General features: G+C 40.9%; 12 protein-coding genes across 12 annotated transcripts; 6 read left to right on the top strand and 6 right to left on the bottom strand.

Annotated features, from left to right (window-relative positions):
* Nucleotides 1-83: 83 nt before the first annotated feature.
* On the top strand, nucleotides 84-1,019 carry FOA43_002069 (uncharacterized protein; the record flags this gene model as incomplete). Its single annotated transcript, XM_038922373.1, has 1 exon — nucleotides 84-1,019. One exon carries the CDS (start codon nucleotides 84-86, stop codon nucleotides 1,017-1,019), a length of 936 nt encoding a protein of 311 aa, XP_038778301.1.
* Nucleotides 1,020-1,065: 46 nt separating this feature from the next.
* Nucleotides 1,066-1,542, bottom strand: FOA43_002068 (uncharacterized protein; the record flags this gene model as incomplete). The annotated part of the gene is made up of 2 exons (XM_038922372.1): nucleotides 1,066-1,467; nucleotides 1,534-1,542. 2 exons carry the CDS (start codon nucleotides 1,540-1,542, stop codon nucleotides 1,066-1,068), a joined length of 411 nt encoding a protein of 136 aa, XP_038778300.1.
* Nucleotides 1,543-1,800: 258 nt separating this feature from the next.
* FOA43_002067 (uncharacterized protein) lies at nucleotides 1,801-2,862 on the bottom strand (the record flags this gene model as incomplete). The annotated part of the gene is made up of 2 exons (XM_038922371.1): nucleotides 1,801-2,811; nucleotides 2,857-2,862. The coding sequence occupies 2 exons, from the start codon at nucleotides 2,860-2,862 to the stop codon at nucleotides 1,801-1,803; spliced, it is 1,017 nt and encodes a 338-aa protein (XP_038778299.1).
* A 482-nt stretch (nucleotides 2,863-3,344) lies between these two features.
* Nucleotides 3,345-4,130, bottom strand: FOA43_002066 (uncharacterized protein; the record flags this gene model as incomplete). Its single annotated transcript, XM_038922370.1, has 1 exon — nucleotides 3,345-4,130. One exon carries the CDS (start codon nucleotides 4,128-4,130, stop codon nucleotides 3,345-3,347), a length of 786 nt encoding a protein of 261 aa, XP_038778298.1.
* A 604-nt stretch (nucleotides 4,131-4,734) lies between these two features.
* On the top strand, nucleotides 4,735-6,063 carry FOA43_002065 (uncharacterized protein; the record flags this gene model as incomplete). The annotated part of the gene is made up of 1 exon (XM_038922369.1): nucleotides 4,735-6,063. One exon carries the CDS (start codon nucleotides 4,735-4,737, stop codon nucleotides 6,061-6,063), a length of 1,329 nt encoding a protein of 442 aa, XP_038778297.1.
* A 256-nt stretch (nucleotides 6,064-6,319) lies between these two features.
* Nucleotides 6,320-7,783, top strand: FOA43_002064 (uncharacterized protein; the record flags this gene model as incomplete). The annotated part of the gene is made up of 1 exon (XM_038922368.1): nucleotides 6,320-7,783. One exon carries the CDS (start codon nucleotides 6,320-6,322, stop codon nucleotides 7,781-7,783), a length of 1,464 nt encoding a protein of 487 aa, XP_038778296.1.
* Nucleotides 7,784-7,788: 5 nt separating this feature from the next.
* Nucleotides 7,789-8,235, bottom strand: FOA43_002063 (uncharacterized protein; the record flags this gene model as incomplete). Its single annotated transcript, XM_038922367.1, has 1 exon — nucleotides 7,789-8,235. One exon carries the CDS (start codon nucleotides 8,233-8,235, stop codon nucleotides 7,789-7,791), a length of 447 nt encoding a protein of 148 aa, XP_038778295.1.
* A 232-nt stretch (nucleotides 8,236-8,467) lies between these two features.
* Nucleotides 8,468-11,533, top strand: UBA1 (E1 ubiquitin-activating protein; the record flags this gene model as incomplete). The annotated part of the gene is made up of 1 exon (XM_038922366.1): nucleotides 8,468-11,533. One exon carries the CDS (start codon nucleotides 8,468-8,470, stop codon nucleotides 11,531-11,533), a length of 3,066 nt encoding a protein of 1,021 aa, XP_038778294.1.
* A 38-nt stretch (nucleotides 11,534-11,571) lies between these two features.
* On the bottom strand, nucleotides 11,572-15,396 carry FOA43_002061 (uncharacterized protein; the record flags this gene model as incomplete). Its single annotated transcript, XM_038922365.1, has 1 exon — nucleotides 11,572-15,396. The coding sequence occupies one exon, from the start codon at nucleotides 15,394-15,396 to the stop codon at nucleotides 11,572-11,574; it is 3,825 nt and encodes a 1,274-aa protein (XP_038778293.1).
* Nucleotides 15,397-16,338: 942 nt separating this feature from the next.
* On the top strand, nucleotides 16,339-17,880 carry FOA43_002060 (uncharacterized protein; the record flags this gene model as incomplete). Its single annotated transcript, XM_038922364.1, has 1 exon — nucleotides 16,339-17,880. The coding sequence occupies one exon, from the start codon at nucleotides 16,339-16,341 to the stop codon at nucleotides 17,878-17,880; it is 1,542 nt and encodes a 513-aa protein (XP_038778292.1).
* Nucleotides 17,881-18,022: 142 nt separating this feature from the next.
* FOA43_002059 (uncharacterized protein) lies at nucleotides 18,023-18,610 on the top strand (the record flags this gene model as incomplete). Its single annotated transcript, XM_038922363.1, has 1 exon — nucleotides 18,023-18,610. One exon carries the CDS (start codon nucleotides 18,023-18,025, stop codon nucleotides 18,608-18,610), a length of 588 nt encoding a protein of 195 aa, XP_038778291.1.
* A 24-nt stretch (nucleotides 18,611-18,634) lies between these two features.
* FOA43_002058 (uncharacterized protein) lies at nucleotides 18,635-19,303 on the bottom strand (the record flags this gene model as incomplete). The annotated part of the gene is made up of 1 exon (XM_038922362.1): nucleotides 18,635-19,303. One exon carries the CDS (start codon nucleotides 19,301-19,303, stop codon nucleotides 18,635-18,637), a length of 669 nt encoding a protein of 222 aa, XP_038778290.1.
* Nucleotides 19,304-19,357: the final 54 nt, after the last annotated feature.

The raw sequence follows: 19,357 nt of genomic DNA, 5'->3' as shown, positions 1-19,357 counted from the left end.
TGAAAACTGAAAATATATAAAGCATCTGAATTATCCCCCTTATTGCTTGTCGGGTTCCTTCATTTGTGACGTTGTCCTAGTCGATGTCGAGAATATTTCTCAACCAGAATTACCGCCTATTCAAGGTGAGGCCACTACCAAAAGTTCTCGACGAACAGTTGCCGGATTCGGACTCTTATGTGTCCTCGATAGTCGACACCCTCTGCAATGACGAATACGGAGATAACCCATTTTTAACAGATCTCAAACGTCAATTGGCCAGTACCATTTTGACTAATGAAATGTACAAGACGGAAAATTTAACAGCAGCGGCTTCTTCTTTGATTCCTCTCAATTCCAGACTCTACTCAAACGGCCGGTCTACCAACGACAAGTTGAATATAGTAGAGATCCTGCATAATCTAAGACTCAGGAAGAAAATCAATCACGTGATATATGATCAGGTGAAAATTAAAGTTGGACACCTTCGATTTCAATTCTTGGATTTGATTCCTGTTCAAATCTTTATCTTTATTGAGATAGAACCTACAGAAGTGTTACTATTGACCAAGGCTCTGCCAAAGATGCAGAACGTGATTGCACATTACCTAGTGAATCAGCTAGGATGCCTATTTGAGCCGTTGAAGCTGAGTGACGAATTTTTGCGGTCTACTGTGGATACGTCAGTGAAACTGGCCAATCGTCACGAAGATATTGGTGGAATGGAGTTAATGTTTTCCTCGATACAAACTAAAGGAAATGCATTGAACTCGATTGCACTTAATGTCGAGTCACAGGACATAGCGAAGTTTATGGACAGAAAAGGATTTATGCATAATATATGCGAGTATATGCAGACAGAAACATCAATCGACTTTTCTCAATTGGCTCTTACAAGGCTTCGAAGCGAACTGTTTCTTCTTGGAGCAGACGGCAGATTGCGGCTGTCTAGTTTGCTCAGCTTTCGATCCGATCCAGAAAAATTTGCAGATGACCGGCCCACAATATGGGCTCTCTTAATGCTATTGTATAGACAGTAGTAGTTTATGTATTATGTATATTATATGTATATTATGTTATTGAAGTTTAGCTGCTTCCTGCAGCCTCTAACTTGTCGAAATCAATATCGAAACTGGATCCACAACCACAACTGCTCTTTGAATAAGGACTATCCACCACCTTAAACTGAGAGCCAATCAATTCGTGAACATAATCCACCTTGGAATCCCTTAGAATCTCCAACGAAGTTTTGTCAATCAACACCTTTGCACCACCTCGAATAAATAATGTATCTCCTCCGTCTTCGGCATTGTACTCACCGGTATCCGTCAACTTGAAGACGTACTGGAATCCATGACAACCTCCACTTTCGACAGAGATTCGAAGAGCTCTGTTCGGTTCATTGTCCTGCTTAGCGATTTTATTTAGTTGTTGGCTGGCTTCATTAGTAATGCCCATAAATAGGGGAAGGCCATTATGCTCACTGTACTGCTGATTTTTGACTTTTGTTTTGCTGAAATCTGACATCGCCTGCGTCGCAAGCTTTGATGACACTGTCTGCATCGGAAGCGTCGACAAGTTCGCTTTTGATGAAGATTCGGAGGTTGTAGATGTCGAGTAGTAGTGGAGTAATGAGTAATGTAGAGATGATCGTGACACAAGGTAATTCGAAGAGGTCGATAGTAACGGCCTCACTAATCTGGCTGATCTTTGCTGAAGAAACATGATGTCTTAGTAGAAAAAAACAGGAAGTAGAACAGAAGCAAAGTAGACGACACAAGATGATAAACATAAATTAGTCTATAATTTATTTATGCGGATTTACACAAAAAGAAAGGATTTGGGTGACACACGACCGCCGATCATATAGACGACTAGATAGCTCATTATACTTCCTAGAAGAAGGGAAACGTTGATGACCAAAGCAGTAAAACCACCAGCAGCCTTCTTTTCATCCTCAGTTCTTAGCAATTGACCAATAAGCATGAAACTTGAGGAGAAAAGCTGGCCATTAGTGAATCCAAAGAGAAATTGAAGTAAAATGTAAAAGAAGTCATCGATCCAGCCACTACCATGACCCCTAATGTTGCAGCCAAGAAATAGAGGAATAAACAAAAGACGAAGCAATGAGTAACCAATCATTTTAGACTGAGTTTTGAGAACAAAGAACGGCCAGGCACATACAATCCGTCCTGTCAAGTCCCCTAAATTCCAGATTAGGAAGACTAGAGGGATGAAAACCTTCTTATCAACAGTGGGAGATTCTATAGCTGATGCAAAGATGGGAAAGGCCAAGGTTATTGAGAAAGTTATTATAATAGTTGTTTCGACAAGTCCCAAGAGGGACCAGAGATGATGGAAAGAGACATACTCGGTTGTAGAAGTATCACAGGATTCATCATTGGCATGAAGTGAGCTTGTAGAATAAGATTCTGCACGTTCCATGACCACCAAAAGTATTAAAGAAGTCAATGTAACGGCAACACTCGTGAGGAAGTATTTAGCAGCCTCATAAGCTCTATTCTGGGTATCATGACCGTTTGTTAGAACAGCCACTATCATGGAAACCGACGGTAGAACTCCAGCCAGAGCGTTACCAACAACGTTTGCATTCGCATACAACGATCCTTGAATATTTACTAGTGCAATAATACCCACCTGAGCCAAGCATGCACCAACAGCACTGATTAAGACGTTGAACATGACAAATGCAAAGTAGAAATGAGTCCAGTTCTTCGGCAACAGGACACTGAGGGTCATAGAAAAGAAGACAATCACCTGGATAAAGCACCCAAGCTTTAATCTGAATGAATAATCAACACCTTTCTGCTTCTGGGAGAGATATATGTTGTAGATGGTGGAAGAAAGAGTCCATACAGTCATCATAGTGGAAGAATAATTATCAGCTAATGAAGGAGATGACTTGAGACGATCTGAAAAGTATTCGGATGCGGAGAGAAAGCAGTTCCAAGGCCAGAGATTGGCTGTTCCGCATAGTAGAAAAGTTGCATATTTGAGAGACTTCAAGGTGATACGACGATCAATATAAGGGATGCGGCAGACGATGATGGAGTCTTCCAGAGAGCCTAAAGGGTCCAGAGATCCTGAAGGGTCCAGAGATTCTAAAGGGTCCAAAGATTCTGAAGGGTCCAGAGGGTCCAGAGATCCCGAAGGGTCCATAGGGTCCATAGAATCCATAGGATTTAAAGAGGAATCCGCTTGGTACTCATTCATTGAAGAATAAGACATCCCATAACAGAAGAAGGTCTATGAAAAATGCCTCGGAAAATGCCGCGGTAATTTACAAATCAGGTAATAGGAATTCCTATTTGTATATATTAATTATGAGGTCAAGACAACACGAATCAGCTATCCAAAAACTCCGTGCATTTATATAACTTCGGCATATCAGAAACTTTATCGTACAGCAAATTCCATCTTCCTAAATACTTGGAAACTGAAAATTCCATGGAGTATAGTCGTTTTATCATTGGAGTACTCAATAGGTAGGTTTCCAAATCATCCCCCTCATCGCTAAAGTCGTTTACCTTCAACATAGTCATCCTTGGTTGAATTAGAGACAAAGTTTCCAGCATTTTAACATTATCAATGTCTTTAGTATTATTTTCATGATTCAATATCACCCATTCAAACCGATGGTTTCTGTTAAGATCGGCAAGGAAACTCTCCAGTGTACTAACAGCATCAAAGATTTGGATCTGCTTGATACCCGACAATTTCATGAGAAGGTTCACCATTAGTAGATCACGGCGACTGATCCGTGTAATATCATAGACCGCATAGACTCTTACATCAGGCTTAATCCTGGCAAATTCCTTACTGAGATATATGATAGAATAACCACAGTCTTCCTCGACTCCGAAGTAGAGAACACAGGCTGGGTTACCTTCGCTGAATCTCTGCACTATTTCCGAGTATTGCTCTCTACGCTGATCCACAGAAGATTGCGATGGAGCATAATCCTCGATCAACTTTAACAAGATATCCGGGTTGTTTTCAATTGACGAACAGAGCATTGAGTCCTCTTTCAAACGGAAAAACAACCTTTCATACACAGAAGCCCTTGCAGGGTTGACAATTGCTTTTGGGAGTAAGAGGAACTGCTCCTCCTCACTTAACATGGTTGACATGCTGAACTTAATTGAGAGTGAAAGTTTAACGAACGCCTTGCAAAGCTGTGCGGATACTTCTACTATAAATATTTAACTGAACATAGGTCACTCTCAAGTCACACGAATCAGACTCTTATTGTCCCCGGGACCCCACAAAATATCGCTCATCACCCCACAAAAAGTAATTATTTTTTATTATCATTTACCTTTTAGCGCCTTTTAGCGCCTTTTAGCGCCCGTAGTGGCTTAGTTGATTCGTTGGCAGATAGCTGTATGGTGTATATCACGCGATGAGCAGTGTAGAGATGTAATATTTGAGCATATGGAGTGTAGGGGTGGAAGTAGGGGTAAAAGTGTAGGGGTGGAAGTAGGGGTGAAAGTAGGGGTGAAAGTAGGGGTGAACGTAGTATAGGGGGTGAACATGTAGGGAATGCTGTAGTTTTCGATGTTCTTTTATCTTGGATGGATCTTGGTGAGGTTGATAAGGTTCAGAATGATTCAGTAAGATGCCGCGGAATTTTCTCGTGGGAAATGCCCCGTAGGTAGCGACAGGGTCTTATAGATCCCGGTACGCTCCGAACCTGACCGTACACCCACTTCTCTACTGATCCCATAAAACACCATGCCACTTCCATTCAACAAACTGATAATACCATTATATCTTCGGCCAGTTAAATCATGCTTTGAACTTTATCGGAAATATCTCGGAGAAGCATTAAAATCAAACAACGGAAAACTGATAACATTGGCCTATCTATTTGGACTCAGAACCACGCAAGTTTTGATGGAAATTTATGAAAGATTAGATGATCAAGACAAGCAGAAGGAATGTAGTGAAATCACAGAGAAAATAGTGAGAAGCTTGGAGAAAATTAAGAAAAAAGAAATGGCTGAGTATTCCAAGACGAAGAAGGGTCGAAAAGGAAACGGATTTATTGAAATCATCAATGATGAAGACAAAGGACGACTCTTTTTGAACAAATGGTGTTTAATGAAACTGAAAGAAGTTGATGAGATTTTTAAGAACGGAGCTATTGATGGTAGCACACTAGAGACTTTAGTTGATGTCAGCGTTGGTATGCAGGTAAGTTTAGAGATGTATGTGGATGGAGAGAAAGAAGAGAAAGAAGAGGAAGAAGAGAAAGAAGAGAAAGAAGAGAAAGAAGAGAAAGAAGAGAAAGAAGAAGAGAAGAAGGAAATAGAGTCATTAGACGATGCTGGAGAGAAGCTCGGTGAACTAGTTATTTCGTTGCCGGCGCTTTTTCTTGCCAAATCCTTTGACAAGAATCCGAATTTGAGTAGAGAGGACTTACAGGTGAAGATAACGTGGTGTAATTATCACATTAAGCGAATTCTAGACTGTTTTAAGAAAGGAGAAGATCCAAACGAGGATTTACCCGGATTGTTATCACAGCCGCCTGTTAAACAGGATACGATATCCCAGGAAGAGATCGACAAGGTGATAAGCGAGGTTCAGGAGATGGACATTAGCGATGAATCTGACTACAATGACGATGATTATTATTACGATAGTGAACAGGAAGAGTACTTAAGGAAGGTAAGTTTACCCGATATACCTAAGATCTCCGAAATATCTGAGAAAAAAGTGCCGAAGGAGGAAGAAGAAGAAGAAGAAGAAGTCCGATCACCAGTATCCACTGTGTCACCAGCCACGCGGCATCCTGAGCCATCCCTTGCTTCATTTGTAGCGGAAAAGGCTTCCAGAGATCACCCAACTACCTCTTTGAAGCCTGTCGACTTAGAGACTTTAGAAAGACAACTTTCATACCAAGATATCCTTCATTCTGCATCAAAGTGCTGTAAATTTGCCATCAGTGCAATAGAATATGAGGATATCCCTACAGCCATGGAAGAACTGAAAGAATCACTCAAGTTATTGCAAGAATATAGAGACAAGTTTGATCCAGATCACGTGACAAAGATCACATGAGAAACACTTTTAGTTACGGCTTTCTTAGAAGATACAAGAGAATACAGTTCTTACGTTGATACAACTGTAACGCCTTCTTACTAGTATCCAATACAGACCAACACTAATGGATAATCCCTTTTGTCTTTACTGGTGTTAGGAAGTATATAAGATCTGTGCGTGGCAAAAAAAAAATTGTAGGATGAACGATTCGCAATTAGAGGATATCCCTTTTTTCTCTTTGTAGAGACCTTTTGCCAGTGAAATAGAGTATGAAATGGGAGCCGTTAAAGTGATTATCAGGAATGCAGGTAAGACTTACCCAATTGAGGTAAATCTTGAAGAGCCTGGAGTATCATTCAAGAAACAGATATATGAGGCCACCAATATTCCACTCGAGCGTCAGAAAGTTCTACTTAAAGGAGGCAAATTGCGGGATGATTCGGATCTGAACAAGTTTAACTTGAAGGAGAATCAGTCAATTATGGTTTTAGGAACACCGTTGGAGCAGAAGTTGGAAAAACCCAAGGAAAGGGTTCAATTTGTGGAAGATCTGAGCAAGGAAGAGCGCGATTTCAACCCAAATGACACTCCATCTGGCTTAATAAACTTGGGAAACACGTGTTATTTGAATTCTTCGTTGCAGACGTTGTTTGATATTAAGGAGGTTCGTGATGACCTTGGAAAAATGACTGCCAATCCTTTGGAAAGCGCAAGTTCTGACAAGACACTTGTTTTCCATATGAAGGAATTGTTTAATAAGATGGAAAACAAGAAACAAAAGGTGACTCCATTGAACTTTCTTACCTCCTTAAGGCTCACATTTCCTCAGTTTAGTGAAAGAGGTGAACAGGGTTTCTATAAGCAGCAAGATGCCGAGGAGGCATACTCTCAAATCCTTAATATGTTACTTGGACGGTTCCCTGATCTTCGTAACTACTTTGAAATTCATATGAAGACAAGTACAAAGTGCTTGGAAGCCGAGGAGGCTGTAACTTCTGGCCACGAAGAATCAATGAAACTAAGCTGTCATATCAATATTCATACCAATTTCCTCAAGGATGGTTTACAGAATGATATGAAGGAGAAAATTGAGAAGCACAACGATTCTTTGGATAAGAATTGCGTATATGAGATCACTAGAACTATCACACGTCTTCCAAAGTATCTTACTGTTCATTTTGTTAGGTTTTTCTGGAAGAGAGAGACCGGAAAGAAGTCGAAGATCCTTAGAAAGATTCAGTTCCCCTTTGAACTAGATGTGACGGATTTGTTAGATGAAAGCGTCAAGGAAGATAAGATAAAGGCTCGTGAATCCATTTATAAAGTGGAAAAGGCAAACGAAGAAGAGAAGATGACATTTAAGAAGGCAAAGCCTTCACAGAAATTAACCAGTAGAGAACAGTACGCCAAAAGGCGTGAAGAGTTGGCTAAAATGAAGAAGAAATGGTCTGAGAATTTTGCCAAGGCACTACCTACTTCATATGAAGCACTATCGGGAGAAAATCCATCCCCGTTGTATGGACTCAATGCCATTATAGCTCACCAGGGATCATCTGCTGATTCTGGCCATTATCAGGCCTTTATCAGAGACCCAGAAGATTTAGAAGGCGATAGATGGTACAAGTTTAACGATGATAAAGTGAGTGTGGTTAATAGAGAGAAGATCCAGAGTTTGGCAGGAGGTTCGGAAGGAGATTCTGCACTTATATTGATTTATAAGGGAGTTGGATTGGATTAAGTAATTTATAAGCTACTAGCTAATTTCTTGAACTGTTCAACTTGTTGCCAACAATTTAGAGGCTCTCCTTTATGATTCTTCAAGCATGAGGCCACTTTTTTCTCCGCCTTTTCGACCTGAGGGGTCCTCATTGGATGGAATTCATTTAAAGCCTTTAGCTTAGTGTAGGTCTGATCCAACTTTCCATTTAGGGATGCAACAGAGACGACATTGTCTGTATCCTTATTGGATTTGAGAAGACTTTTCTTCAAAGCGTCATCAAATTTGACTCTTTTATCGGATTCCAGCTCCTTGAGTCTTTCGGCAACTTCCTTTTCAATGTATTGCTTTACGTACTGTTGTCTAGTATAATTTGATTCGTTTGTGTTATCGAGCTCCGCCAAAAGCGAAGAGCTAAACTCCACCGGAGTTTTAGGATAGAATGTTTTGACCTGTGTCTTATCTGTGGGCATTGTAGGGTGAGTAATATAAGATATGGAGATGAAGACTAACTCGTCTGAACTCTTCTGAACTCTCTCTGTTTACCTAAGCACTGCCTCCTCCATTTTGATTCACCGGTCGATCGACGCACGTCGACATCCACTAGTGGCAATTTCGCGAACTTCCTTACTAATTCGAAAACGTACAGATAGAGTAGAACAGTACACTCTTTCTTCCTGTCAATCTCTGTTTTACCTTACTATCATGACTGAGAAAATGCAGGTTGATCCAAAACCTATTGATGAAGGTCTCTACTCTCGTCAGCTTTACGTTTTAGGTAAAGAGGCCATGCAGAAGATGGCCAAATCCAAAGTGTTGATCATTGGCTTGAAAGGTCTCGGTATAGAGATTGCTAAAAATGTTGCTCTTGCCGGTGTCAAATCCTTGGATATATATGATCCTACTATCGTCACCCTACCGGATCTTTCGTCTCAATTTTTCCTACGCCAGGACGATATAGGTAAGTCACGTGCTGAGGCATCGCTACCTCGTTTGGCTGAACTCAACAGCTATGTTCCGATCAGCATCATCAATGAGCTAACGGAGAACTCTATTGCTCAGTATCAGGTTATCGTTGCCACCGAGACCCCATTGGCCCGTCAATTGGAGATCAATGAGATAACGCATGCCAAGGGAATTAGGTTTATTGCTGCTGATGTTCGAGGTTTGTTTGGTCAGGCCTTTGTCGACTTTGGAGACTCCTTTGTTGTCTTTGATAAGGATGGTGAGGAGCCTAAAACTGGTCTTATTTCTGATATTGAGACTGATGGCACAGTTACCACTTTAGAGGCCACTCGTCATAACTTGGAGGACGGTGATTACGTCAATTTCTCTGAGATTCAGGGCATTTCCAAGCTTACCGATGGTTCTGTCTTTAAGGTTCGTGTGTTGGGTCCCTACGCCTTTAAAATTGAGGGTTTCGATAAATCATGGGGCACCTACATTCGTGGTGGTGTCTTTGCTCAGGTTAAAGTACCATTCTCCATTAAATTCGGAAAGTTAGTTGATCAATTGGTACATCCAGAATTTGTTCAGTCCGATTTTGCCAAATTCGACAGAAACGAGCAAATTCACCTTGGTTTCCGTGCTCTTCATCTTTTCCAGGGATCACACAGCGGCGAGTTGCCCCGGGCACATAATGAGGAGGATGCTGAAGAATTGGTTAATATCACAGAGAAGCTTGCACAGTCTAATGTCGATCTTCTGAAAGGTACATCCCTTGACACTGATTTAATCAAGGAACTTTCGTATGGCTCTCGTGGCGATCTTCCTGCTATGAATGCGTTTTATGGTGGCTTGATTGCCCAAGAAGTTCTTAAAGCATGCTCAGGCAAATTTGGACCTTTGAAACAATGGTTATACTTTGACTCGTTGGAATCTTTACCGGAATCTAAAGAATACCAGAGAACTCAAGAGACTTGTAAGCCAATCAACAGCCGTTACGATAACCAGATAGCTGTATTTGGTGTAACATTCATGAAGAGAGTGGCCAACTTGAAGATATTTTTGGTTGGCTCTGGTGCCATTGGTTGTGAGATGTTGAAGAATTGGGCTCTTATGGGATTGGGATCTGGCCCTGAAGGTAAAATCTTTATTACAGATAACGATTCTATTGAGAAGTCTAACTTGAATCGTCAATTTTTATTCAGAAACTATGATGTTGGTAAGGGTAAATCCGAGATGGCAGCAAAGGCTGTGTCCGTGATGAACCCAGATCTGGCAGGTCATATTGATACTAGAATAGATAAGGTGTGTCCGGAGACTGAGAGCATTTTCAACGACAAGTTTTGGGAAAATTTGGACTTTGTCACGAATGCCTTGGATAATGTTGAGGCCAGATCCTATGTTGATCGTCGTTGTGTCTTTTTCAAGAAGCCTTTACTCGAGTCCGGTACCTTAGGTACAAAGGGTAATACTCAGGTAATCATTCCAATGCTTACCGAGTCCTATACTTCGTCTCGTGATCCTCCAGAGAAGTCTATTCCTCTCTGTACTTTGCGTTCTTTCCCAAACAAGATTGACCACACAATTGCCTGGGCAAAGTCTCTGTTTGAAGGCTACTTCCACGAGGCTCCGGAAAATGTTAACCAGTATCTTACTCAACCCAACTTTGTTCAGTCAGTGTTGAAACAGAGTGGAGACGTCAAAGGCGTGCTTGAGACCATTGATAACTATCTCTCTAGGGAAAGGCCCTATACTTTTGACGACTGCATTCGATGGTCACGTGAACAGTTCGAGCAGAAGTATTCCTATGACATCAAGCAATTGCTTTACAACTTTCCGAAGGATGCGGTCAATTCCAAAGGTGAACCTTTTTGGTCCCCTCCCAAAAGGGCTCCTACGCCATTGGAATTTGATATCGACAACCAAGACCACTTCCACTTTGTTGTTGGTGGGGCCAATCTACTTGCCTTCGTGTATGGTTTGAAGGGTGACGAAGGATCTGCTGATAAAGCCCGATACTCTCAAGTTATTAGTAAGATGCAGATTACTCCATTCACTCCAAAAACAAACTTGACCATTCAGGTGGACGAGAACGAACCAGATCCTGCAGCTTCAATAGCCCACGATCAGAGTGAACTTGAGAAATTGTCTTCCAGCTTGCCTACACCATCTTCTCTTGCCGGCTATCGATTGAACTCTGTTGAATTTGAGAAGGATGACGATACTAATCACCATATCGAGTTTATCACTTCTGCATCGAACTGTAGAGCTCTAAACTATGACATTGAACCTGCTGATAGAAGCAAGACAAAGTTTATTGCAGGTCGAATCATCCCTGCCATTGCTACCACCACAGCATTGGTTACAGGATTGGTTTGTTTGGAACTATACAAGGTTGTCGATGGCAAAATGGATTTGGAAAAGTACAAAAATGGATTTATTAACTTAGCACTCCCATTTTTTGGCTTCAGTGAACCAGTAGCTTCTCCAAAGGGGAAGTTCAACAACAAGGAGTTTGATAGGATCTGGTACAGATTCGATGTGTATGGTAATATGACTTTGGAGCAGCTTTTGAAGACCTTCGAAGAAAAGGAAGGCTTGACTATCACTATGATTGCATACGATGTGTCTTTATTGTATGCCTCGTTCCATCCCCCTAAGAAAGTCAAAGAAAGACTACCGATGGCTATCACTCAATTAATTGAAACTGTCAGTAAGAAGTCTGTTCCGAGTGATAAAAAGAATCTTGTGTTAGAGATCTGTTGTGAGGATAAGAACGAAGAAGATGTTGAGGTTCCATTTGTTTGCGTTCATTTGGGAAATTGAGGTCTTTTAGTGTCTGTAATAACATGATTCAAATGATATTAACTGTTTAAAAAGCTATAGAAGCTGTGCTTTTTTCCAACAAGCTCATCGTAAGTACCCTGCTCTTCAACTTTGCCATGGACTATCATACAAATCTTATCTGACAGTTTCATCATTTCCTGCTTATGGGTCACCATAACGATGGAAATTTGGGACCTCAATTTAAGAAGTAACTTCATTATCAGATCCGCATTAGATGGATCCAACGAAGAAGTGCATTCATCCAAAATAAGGATTTTCGAAGGACGAAGCAATGCTCTGGCAATGCAGAGTCTTTGAGCCTGTCCTCCAGAGACAACCATATTTTTTGAATCACCACCAATTTTGGTATTCAAAGCACACTCCAAAGAAAGAACAAACTGATCAAGACCGACCAATCTGAGGATTTCAAATATTCTTTCATCGTCGATAGAAACAGCAACTGGACTTCCATAGAGGAGATTATCCCTGATGGAAGCTTCCACAAAGAAATGTTGCTGGGGCACCACAGCCAAATTCTTTCTGAGGTGTTCTAGCTTAATGGTGGCCACATCATATCCACTGATATCCACTTGACCCTCTTGCGCAGTGTATAAACGTAAAAGAAGAGAGACAATGGTAGATTTACCGCACCCTGAACGACCCACTAAACAGGTAATTGAGTGTTTAGGGATTTGCAATTGTAGATTCTTCAAAACTGTCCTGTTTTCCAATTGTGGATAATTGAAGTAGATATTGGAAAAGTTGAAGACATTGGAAGTATCGACGGTGGTCAAGAGAGGTGTTAGGTAGCCGGTAGTTTGATTAGGGTCATCTGGTAATTTAAGTATATCATCGATTTTACCTGCAACCCTCATTCCTCTGTGGAAGCTGGGAAGAGAACCAAGTAATGAAGCGGAAAATGCTGTTGAAAACATGATCAGCATAATGACTTGCATTGTCTGAACCAAATTGTAGTGGTTTGTGACAACGAGCTTTAGACCGTAGTAGAAGAGAATGGACTGAACCAGGCAGACTATCAACGGAGTGAGGCTAATGCTCATTCCTAGTACAATGGACCTTTTCACACCCATGTGAAGCATTTTGGCCAACTTGGCCTCAAATTGATCAACCATATACTTTTGCAAATTCATACAGACCACCGATTTCATGACGGAAACCGTTTCATCAACCATCTCTTCGACAGGCACAATTGAATCCTTATAGTTATTTTCACTCTTTTTGGAAAATAACGAAGCAACGATTCCCAAGATTCCAAAGAGTGGAAAGAAACTGAGACCAACGAGTGCCAATTTCCATCCAATTGTTGCTGCCCAAATCACACCAAGAAAGAAAATTACTATTCCACCAATGATAGAATCAACGCAACCACTGAACACCGTTCTCATGTCTCTAGTGTCGTTCATAACGAGAGTTGAAATCTCGGTCTTTCGGCATTCTTGGAACCATGTCATATCCTGGTTAAGAATTTTTACGAAAGATCTGTACCTGGTAACTTCCACCAAACGTTCTGCAGCAGAACCTGTTAAAAGCCTGGCAAATAATAAGCATATACCATCGGATAGAGCTATGCCTATTAAAATCAAGGACCACTTCATTTGGTAGTGCTCGTCAGTTAATCCGGAAGAGTCCTGAGGAACAATTCCAGTTATTAACTTTGAGACGCAAAAGCTAAAAACCGGAGTGAGTATGCATCTACAGACAGATAGAACAACTCCACAAAGATATGCTAATCTGAGTTTAATGGAAAGTGACTGTGAAAGGAACTGAACTATGAGACTCAGATTGACCTTCTCGTTCTTTTTGTCGGAAGTTTGACTTTCTAAGTCAGAACCATCCATAGCTGGTTTGGACTGAAATGAGACATGAGAATTATGCTTTGTTGAAGTATGTTTCTTTTCATTTCTGGAGTCTAAAGAGAATCCTTCCAACGTTTTAAAAAGGCCTTCCTGATTAAGTAAATCCTTTTTTGCTCCGTGCTCCTTAATTCTTCCGCCATCAATCAAATAAACCTCATCTTCCTCGTTGATTAAAGAAAGATCGTGAGTGATAACAAGAACTGTTTTTCCTTGGTAGGATTGACGAATAGTTTTCATAAGTTGTTTTCGTTGGATAATATCGATGGCGGAGAAACTTTCATCCAACAGAAGAACAGAAGAGTTTTTAATGAACCCTCGAGCTAGAGTTATTCTCTGTTTTTCACCTCCACTGGGCTGGAAAGCCTTATCACCTGTACCAACAGGAGTGTCTAAGCCCAAAGGTAGGCTTTGAATCAACGGTTCAAGGCAAGCCATTTTTACAGCCTCACCAACTCTTCTTTCAATCACGTCTTGTGGACTCCCAAAAAGAGTCGGATCTCCCATAATAATATTCTCCTTGATGGAACCTTCAAAAATTGGAGAAAACTGCTCGACAAAAGTGATCTGATCTCTGAGCCAGAGCTTGTCCAACTTGGAAATATCGTGGCCACCAAATGTTATCTTGCCACTTTCACTTTGATACAAACCAAGTAGTAATGAACCAATGGTAGATTTTCCAGATCCTGACTTTCCAACAAGAAACGTTATGCGACCAGATTTCACTGTCATAGTAACATCATCTAAGATAGATTGATGACTGTTTCGACTGGTGTACTTAAAATTGACATTGTGTAATGCAATTTCATTGTGAAGAGGAATACTAGGAACAAATGACCGGAAAGAATCCTTTTGGTAAGCATCCGAGATAGGAAACTTAGAGTATTTAAGGATTTTCTGAAAAGACACATAACCTTTCTGTAAAATAACCATCATCATAGAAATAGAACTAAAGGTAACAGCAATATTGATACAGGCATAAAAAGCAGAAAGAACTTCTTGACTGTTATTGTAGTGATTTCTAACCAAAAAAGAACCGAACCAGAAACTCTGTACAAAAAGCATCAAAGAAAACACTTTCATTAAACTGGAAGCACAAGAAGAATACAAGTTGAACTTGTTGTAGGCTCTATTATTTTTGCAAAGAATGGAATTGAATTTGAGGGCTTCTTCCCGATGAAAGAACACCACCTTCACCCAGTAATAACAACTCAAGTTCCAATCCAAGATGGAAGTGGCTTCAGAGGTATGTTTGTCCTCTCTCTGAGCCCAAACGTCAGTGAAATGACCAAAAATGAAGACAGAAACACCCATAATAGGAACTGTAACTAAAATTAAAAGAGTAAGTCTCCAACAGATAGTGAAACTAGTAATCAGTAGAGCAATAACCGTAAAGATGGATTTGAGAAGAACGGCAGAGAACTCACCTATAGCAGATCTATATTCTTCAATAGATCTATTAAGTTGAATCAATTCACCATTAAGATCCTGAGATCCTTTGGAAAACCATTCAAGGTCTCGTTTAAGGAAAGATGTGTACAAAGCAAGTCTGCACCTGGTCTGCTGTCTTTCTGCTAAAATACAGAATATGGATGCTTGGATCCAAGAGAATATTGTTGACCCGACTCCTATTAACGCAATACCAATACAGACATACTTAAGATCTCTAAGTGGTGAATAAAGACTGCTGTATTTTCCAGAGACAAAATCAGTGAAATGAGTAAATATCAAGGAAATCATGAATGTGGTAGCAACTGGGACTAGAGAGGCAAGACCAGTACTAAGAAGACCCACAAAGATCAATAAAGAATCCTTTCTTTCCAAATAGTAAAATAGTTGCATGAAAGATCCTTTTTCAATAGAATCTAAATCATTATCGTCCGTAGAACATTCTTTGGAATAATTTGTGTTAGGTGTATCGGCTAACTCGAACTCGTTAACTAAGACAGGAGACTTAGATGAAGAAGAAGAAGAATCTGTTGAAGGCATTGTAATTGTTTAGGAGATGAAATGGCCTGGAGTGTTTCTAATCTGTAAAATAGATCCATATCTCTCCGATATATATTGATATTCTGAAACAGGCGGAAATGGAAGGTTGCAAATTGATGTCCTTAGAAACTTTTAAGTTTCCTAATTGGGAAGGGTCAATGGTAGTGAGAAGCACGGAGCAGAGGGTCTGCAACGGGTCATTGTGAAACAACAACAAAGAGCAAAGTGCAAAGTAATACTTTAAAGAACGTTAGTCATGAATCAGTAGAATAATGGTGGATGTCGTGTGATTTATAGGATCTACTGGTCAACTCTTATTATGATTCTAGTAGACAAATAGGCCCTAGTATTTGCTGGTAGACCTGGGTAGACCTAGGTAGACCGGGTGGCCCAGGCGAGACCCCCGGTAGACTGCGGTGAAAAATTCTCGCGGTTGGTAACTGACGATTGGGGTTCAAAATTTTCTCTCTGTTTGTACCACTACTCTCTTTTCTTGAGTACTGTATTACCTAGTTACTGTCTCCACTGTTACCGGAATTAAGATGTACATTAAGGATGATGTATAATAAGATAATTTCGGGTGCAGTGGATCGATGGCGTTTGCTTCCAATGATGAATATTTCCTTAGATAGGGACAACTGATTCAATGAATATGAAGATTGTTTTATTTGATAGTAAACTTACTGATGGAAGCAAGCAATATATAGATGGTATTGTAGAAGTGATTGGGTTTGTTGTTTTGTAGTGTAGGTAGGCTGCTTTAATGGCTTGACTTCTATCGGGTGAACCTCGGTGGTGCCATAAAGCCCAGCAGCTCCCAGCCCGGTGGCTCCCAGCCCGGTGGGTCACAAACTCTTACCCATATAACCACTGGGGTGGTTTTCCTTATTCATTTATTCTCGTTGCGCCTTTATCGGTCTTAGTTCTTCCTCCACCAACGCTATGAATCAAGGCTGGCTTATCGTCGCGTTGACATCGCTTACAACCATATGTGGTTGTTTGGTGATATATACTGATGTAGTATACAAAACCCTTTTCCCAGCTAGATACAAGAAGAAGCCATTCCATATCGCAAATAATACTCCATTTCTTGTCTGTTCTTTGTCTCTTTCTGCCGGTTGTTTAACCTTTGTTTCCCTTAACAAACTTTTACCCACTGGCATTAAGTACTTGAAGGAAGTTCCTTCATTGAGAAGGGATCCTAGATTGCTAAAGGGCTCGGCGTTTGCATGTTACGTCGCTGGTATTGCCTGCTGCTCTTTACTTAACGTCTTGGTTCATCTGTTCACCAGTGAGAGTATCGTTCATTGTGTTCACGAGATTGATAGTCCCGAGGGTCACCATCATCAATACATTCATGAGTCACCTCATGATGAGCATGATGATCACCATGTTCACGAGGATGATGAATGCTTTCATAGCGATGATATAGAAACCTGCTCAGGAAATCATATCGACATTAATAAGCTTCAGGTTCAACGGAAAGCAGAAACCCCACGGACTACAGAAGGTTCCACGTCATCTTCCACCAATCCTGACTTGACTATACTAGCCGGACCGGAGGCTGAACCGGAACTTGTTGAAAATTGCAACGAGACCACTCCTCTAACGACAGTCTATAAGCCTGTTGCAATGGGTAGAGGAATCAGTGTGGTTGATTTGTCCTTGAAAGCACTCAAGGGTGAGAAAATGGAGGGAGATTGCTACGGAGATATGGCCTGCTGTTGCGAGGAAATCGCCTGTAAGCACCATCTTCATCAGCATCCTAACGGAAAGGGTCTTCATTTTTGCATCTTCCCGTCGACGGAGAACCAGATCTTTTTTGAGCAAGATAATGGAGAAATGATGAGGGACAACGCTGAATTGGTGAAGAAATTCCCCGAGTTGGAGATAAGATCTCCTCTAATCAAGGACACTGTCAACTATCAGACTACTACCAATTCTTCCATGCGTAGAGCCAGTACCAACGAGCATCATGAGCATCATCACCACCATATTAAAACTCCTTTAGCTAGATTACTCTCTATTGGAGTCCAAACTACTTTAGCCATCACGATGCATAAATTCCCCGAGGGTTTCATTATGTACTCAACTTCGCAGGCAGATTCGAGGTTGGGATGGACCATCTTCTTATCGATGTTTATACATAACTTCGTGGAAGGCTTTACTATGACTTTACCGATTTATCTTGCTCTTGACTCTCGCTGGAAGGCTTTGCTTATCAGTGGTAGTCTAGGTGGAATGGCACAACCTATAGGTGCATTAATTGGCTACTTTTTGTTCCGTCATAACGGTGTGGATGTCGATGATCCATTCAGTATGATGCTAATTGGTTGTTTGATGGCTTTGACATCTGGATTTTTAACTTATATCGGATTGCAGATGTTGACCAGTGCAGTCTCTTTTGGAGGACGCCAAGAGACTGTTCTCAAGTGGACTATTTCCGGTGTCTGCTTGATTTTCTTTACTAATGTATTGATGTGAGTGAGTGTCTATAGATAAGTGAGTAGCTGCGCCACAATGTTATATATATATGGCTGAGCAAAGATTTCTATACAAAAGAATGATTTAAAGTAGGCACGCAATAGATAGTGGCTGCTAGTAGAACTGGCTTAGGTTGGCAATAATGGGTCAAAAGACAAGCAAACTAAGAAAAGATGACATTTCAGGTCTCAAACAAGAGACAAAATTTACTACCCGAGAGATTCAACAGTGGTATAAAGGTTTCACCAGAGATGCACCTAGTGGACGACTAACCCGAGAAGATTTCATTAAGATTCATGAGCAGTTCTATCCATTTGGAGATCCAACAGAGTTTGCCACGATTTCGTTTGATGCTTTTGATGTTAATCAACTAGGATATATAGATTTTAAAGATTTCATTACATCATTAAGTATAGCCAGTCGTGGAAGCATGTCAGAAAAGCTGAAATGGGCCTTCAGAATGTATGACAGAGACAGAGACGGATATATAGGCTACGAGGATCTTTCCACAGTGGTGAAATCGATTTATAAGATGATTGGAACACAGTGTGTTCGGTTTAGAAACGAAGAAATCACGGCTGAGTCGAGAGTTGATAGGATATGGCAAGCGTTCAGTAAGCGATTGGAAGAGAAAGAGACTCAGAACATCAGTTTAGCGGAGTTTACTGACTATAAGAGATTGGATCCAGAGGTTCTAAGCTCGTTGAGCGTGTATAATGATTTGGTTTAGGCATAAAATATACTACTACTTAGTTTAAACTCTTTCCGCAGTCCACACAGCTGTTTTGGTAAGCAATTTGACAGTTTCATAGATTAGCCAATGAGGTCTGGCTTTCTGAGCATCATATTTGATGGCAGTACTTAAATGTTCCGATTCCTGGTCTCTAAAAGTGGCGATTTTCTTCTTGATGTTTGCGATTTCCGCAGAATCGGTATTCTCACCAGTCTTTAAGTCCTTTCTATCGTTAAAGTTATTTGCAAGAACCCTCAATTGCGTGTTATAGTGACCTCCAATGACAGTCTCGATAGCTTCTGTGCTTGCCATGGCAATTTCTTTACCTAAAATTCCGCCAACAAGACCCAAGCCAAAGGCACCAACTTTCCAGGCAGGCGTTAACAAAGATGGACGTACTCTAAGTCCCTTTTGTAGAGCATCAAAAGTGGCGTGATGGTGGATTTCCTGGTCCCACATATGTCTTATGACTGGCCTTAGTTCTTTACTATGGCCAAATATAACGTACTGGCCAGCATATATTAAATCCGCACCCAATTCACCTGCCTGATCGACCCTAATCACTCGATCTAGATATGCTTTCTGTGCTTTGCTCAAAGCATCATGAGTAGGGCCATTGACCGGCTTTGCAGCCATATATTTGGCACCACTAGCTGCTCTGGAGGCAAATCGTCTAAGGATGAGTGACATTGAAACAGAATAAACGGCAAATCCAAAGGTTAAAGAAAGCCTAAAGGGTGGTTG

The sequence above is a fragment of the Brettanomyces nanus genome, chromosome 2 (genome assembly GCF_011074865.1).
Source record: "Brettanomyces nanus chromosome 2, complete sequence".
NCBI classification, from domain to species: domain Eukaryota; kingdom Fungi; phylum Ascomycota; class Pichiomycetes; order Pichiales; family Pichiaceae; genus Brettanomyces; species Brettanomyces nanus.
Note: the sequence above shows the minus strand (reverse complement) of the source record. Positions and strands in the feature narration are given on the sequence as shown.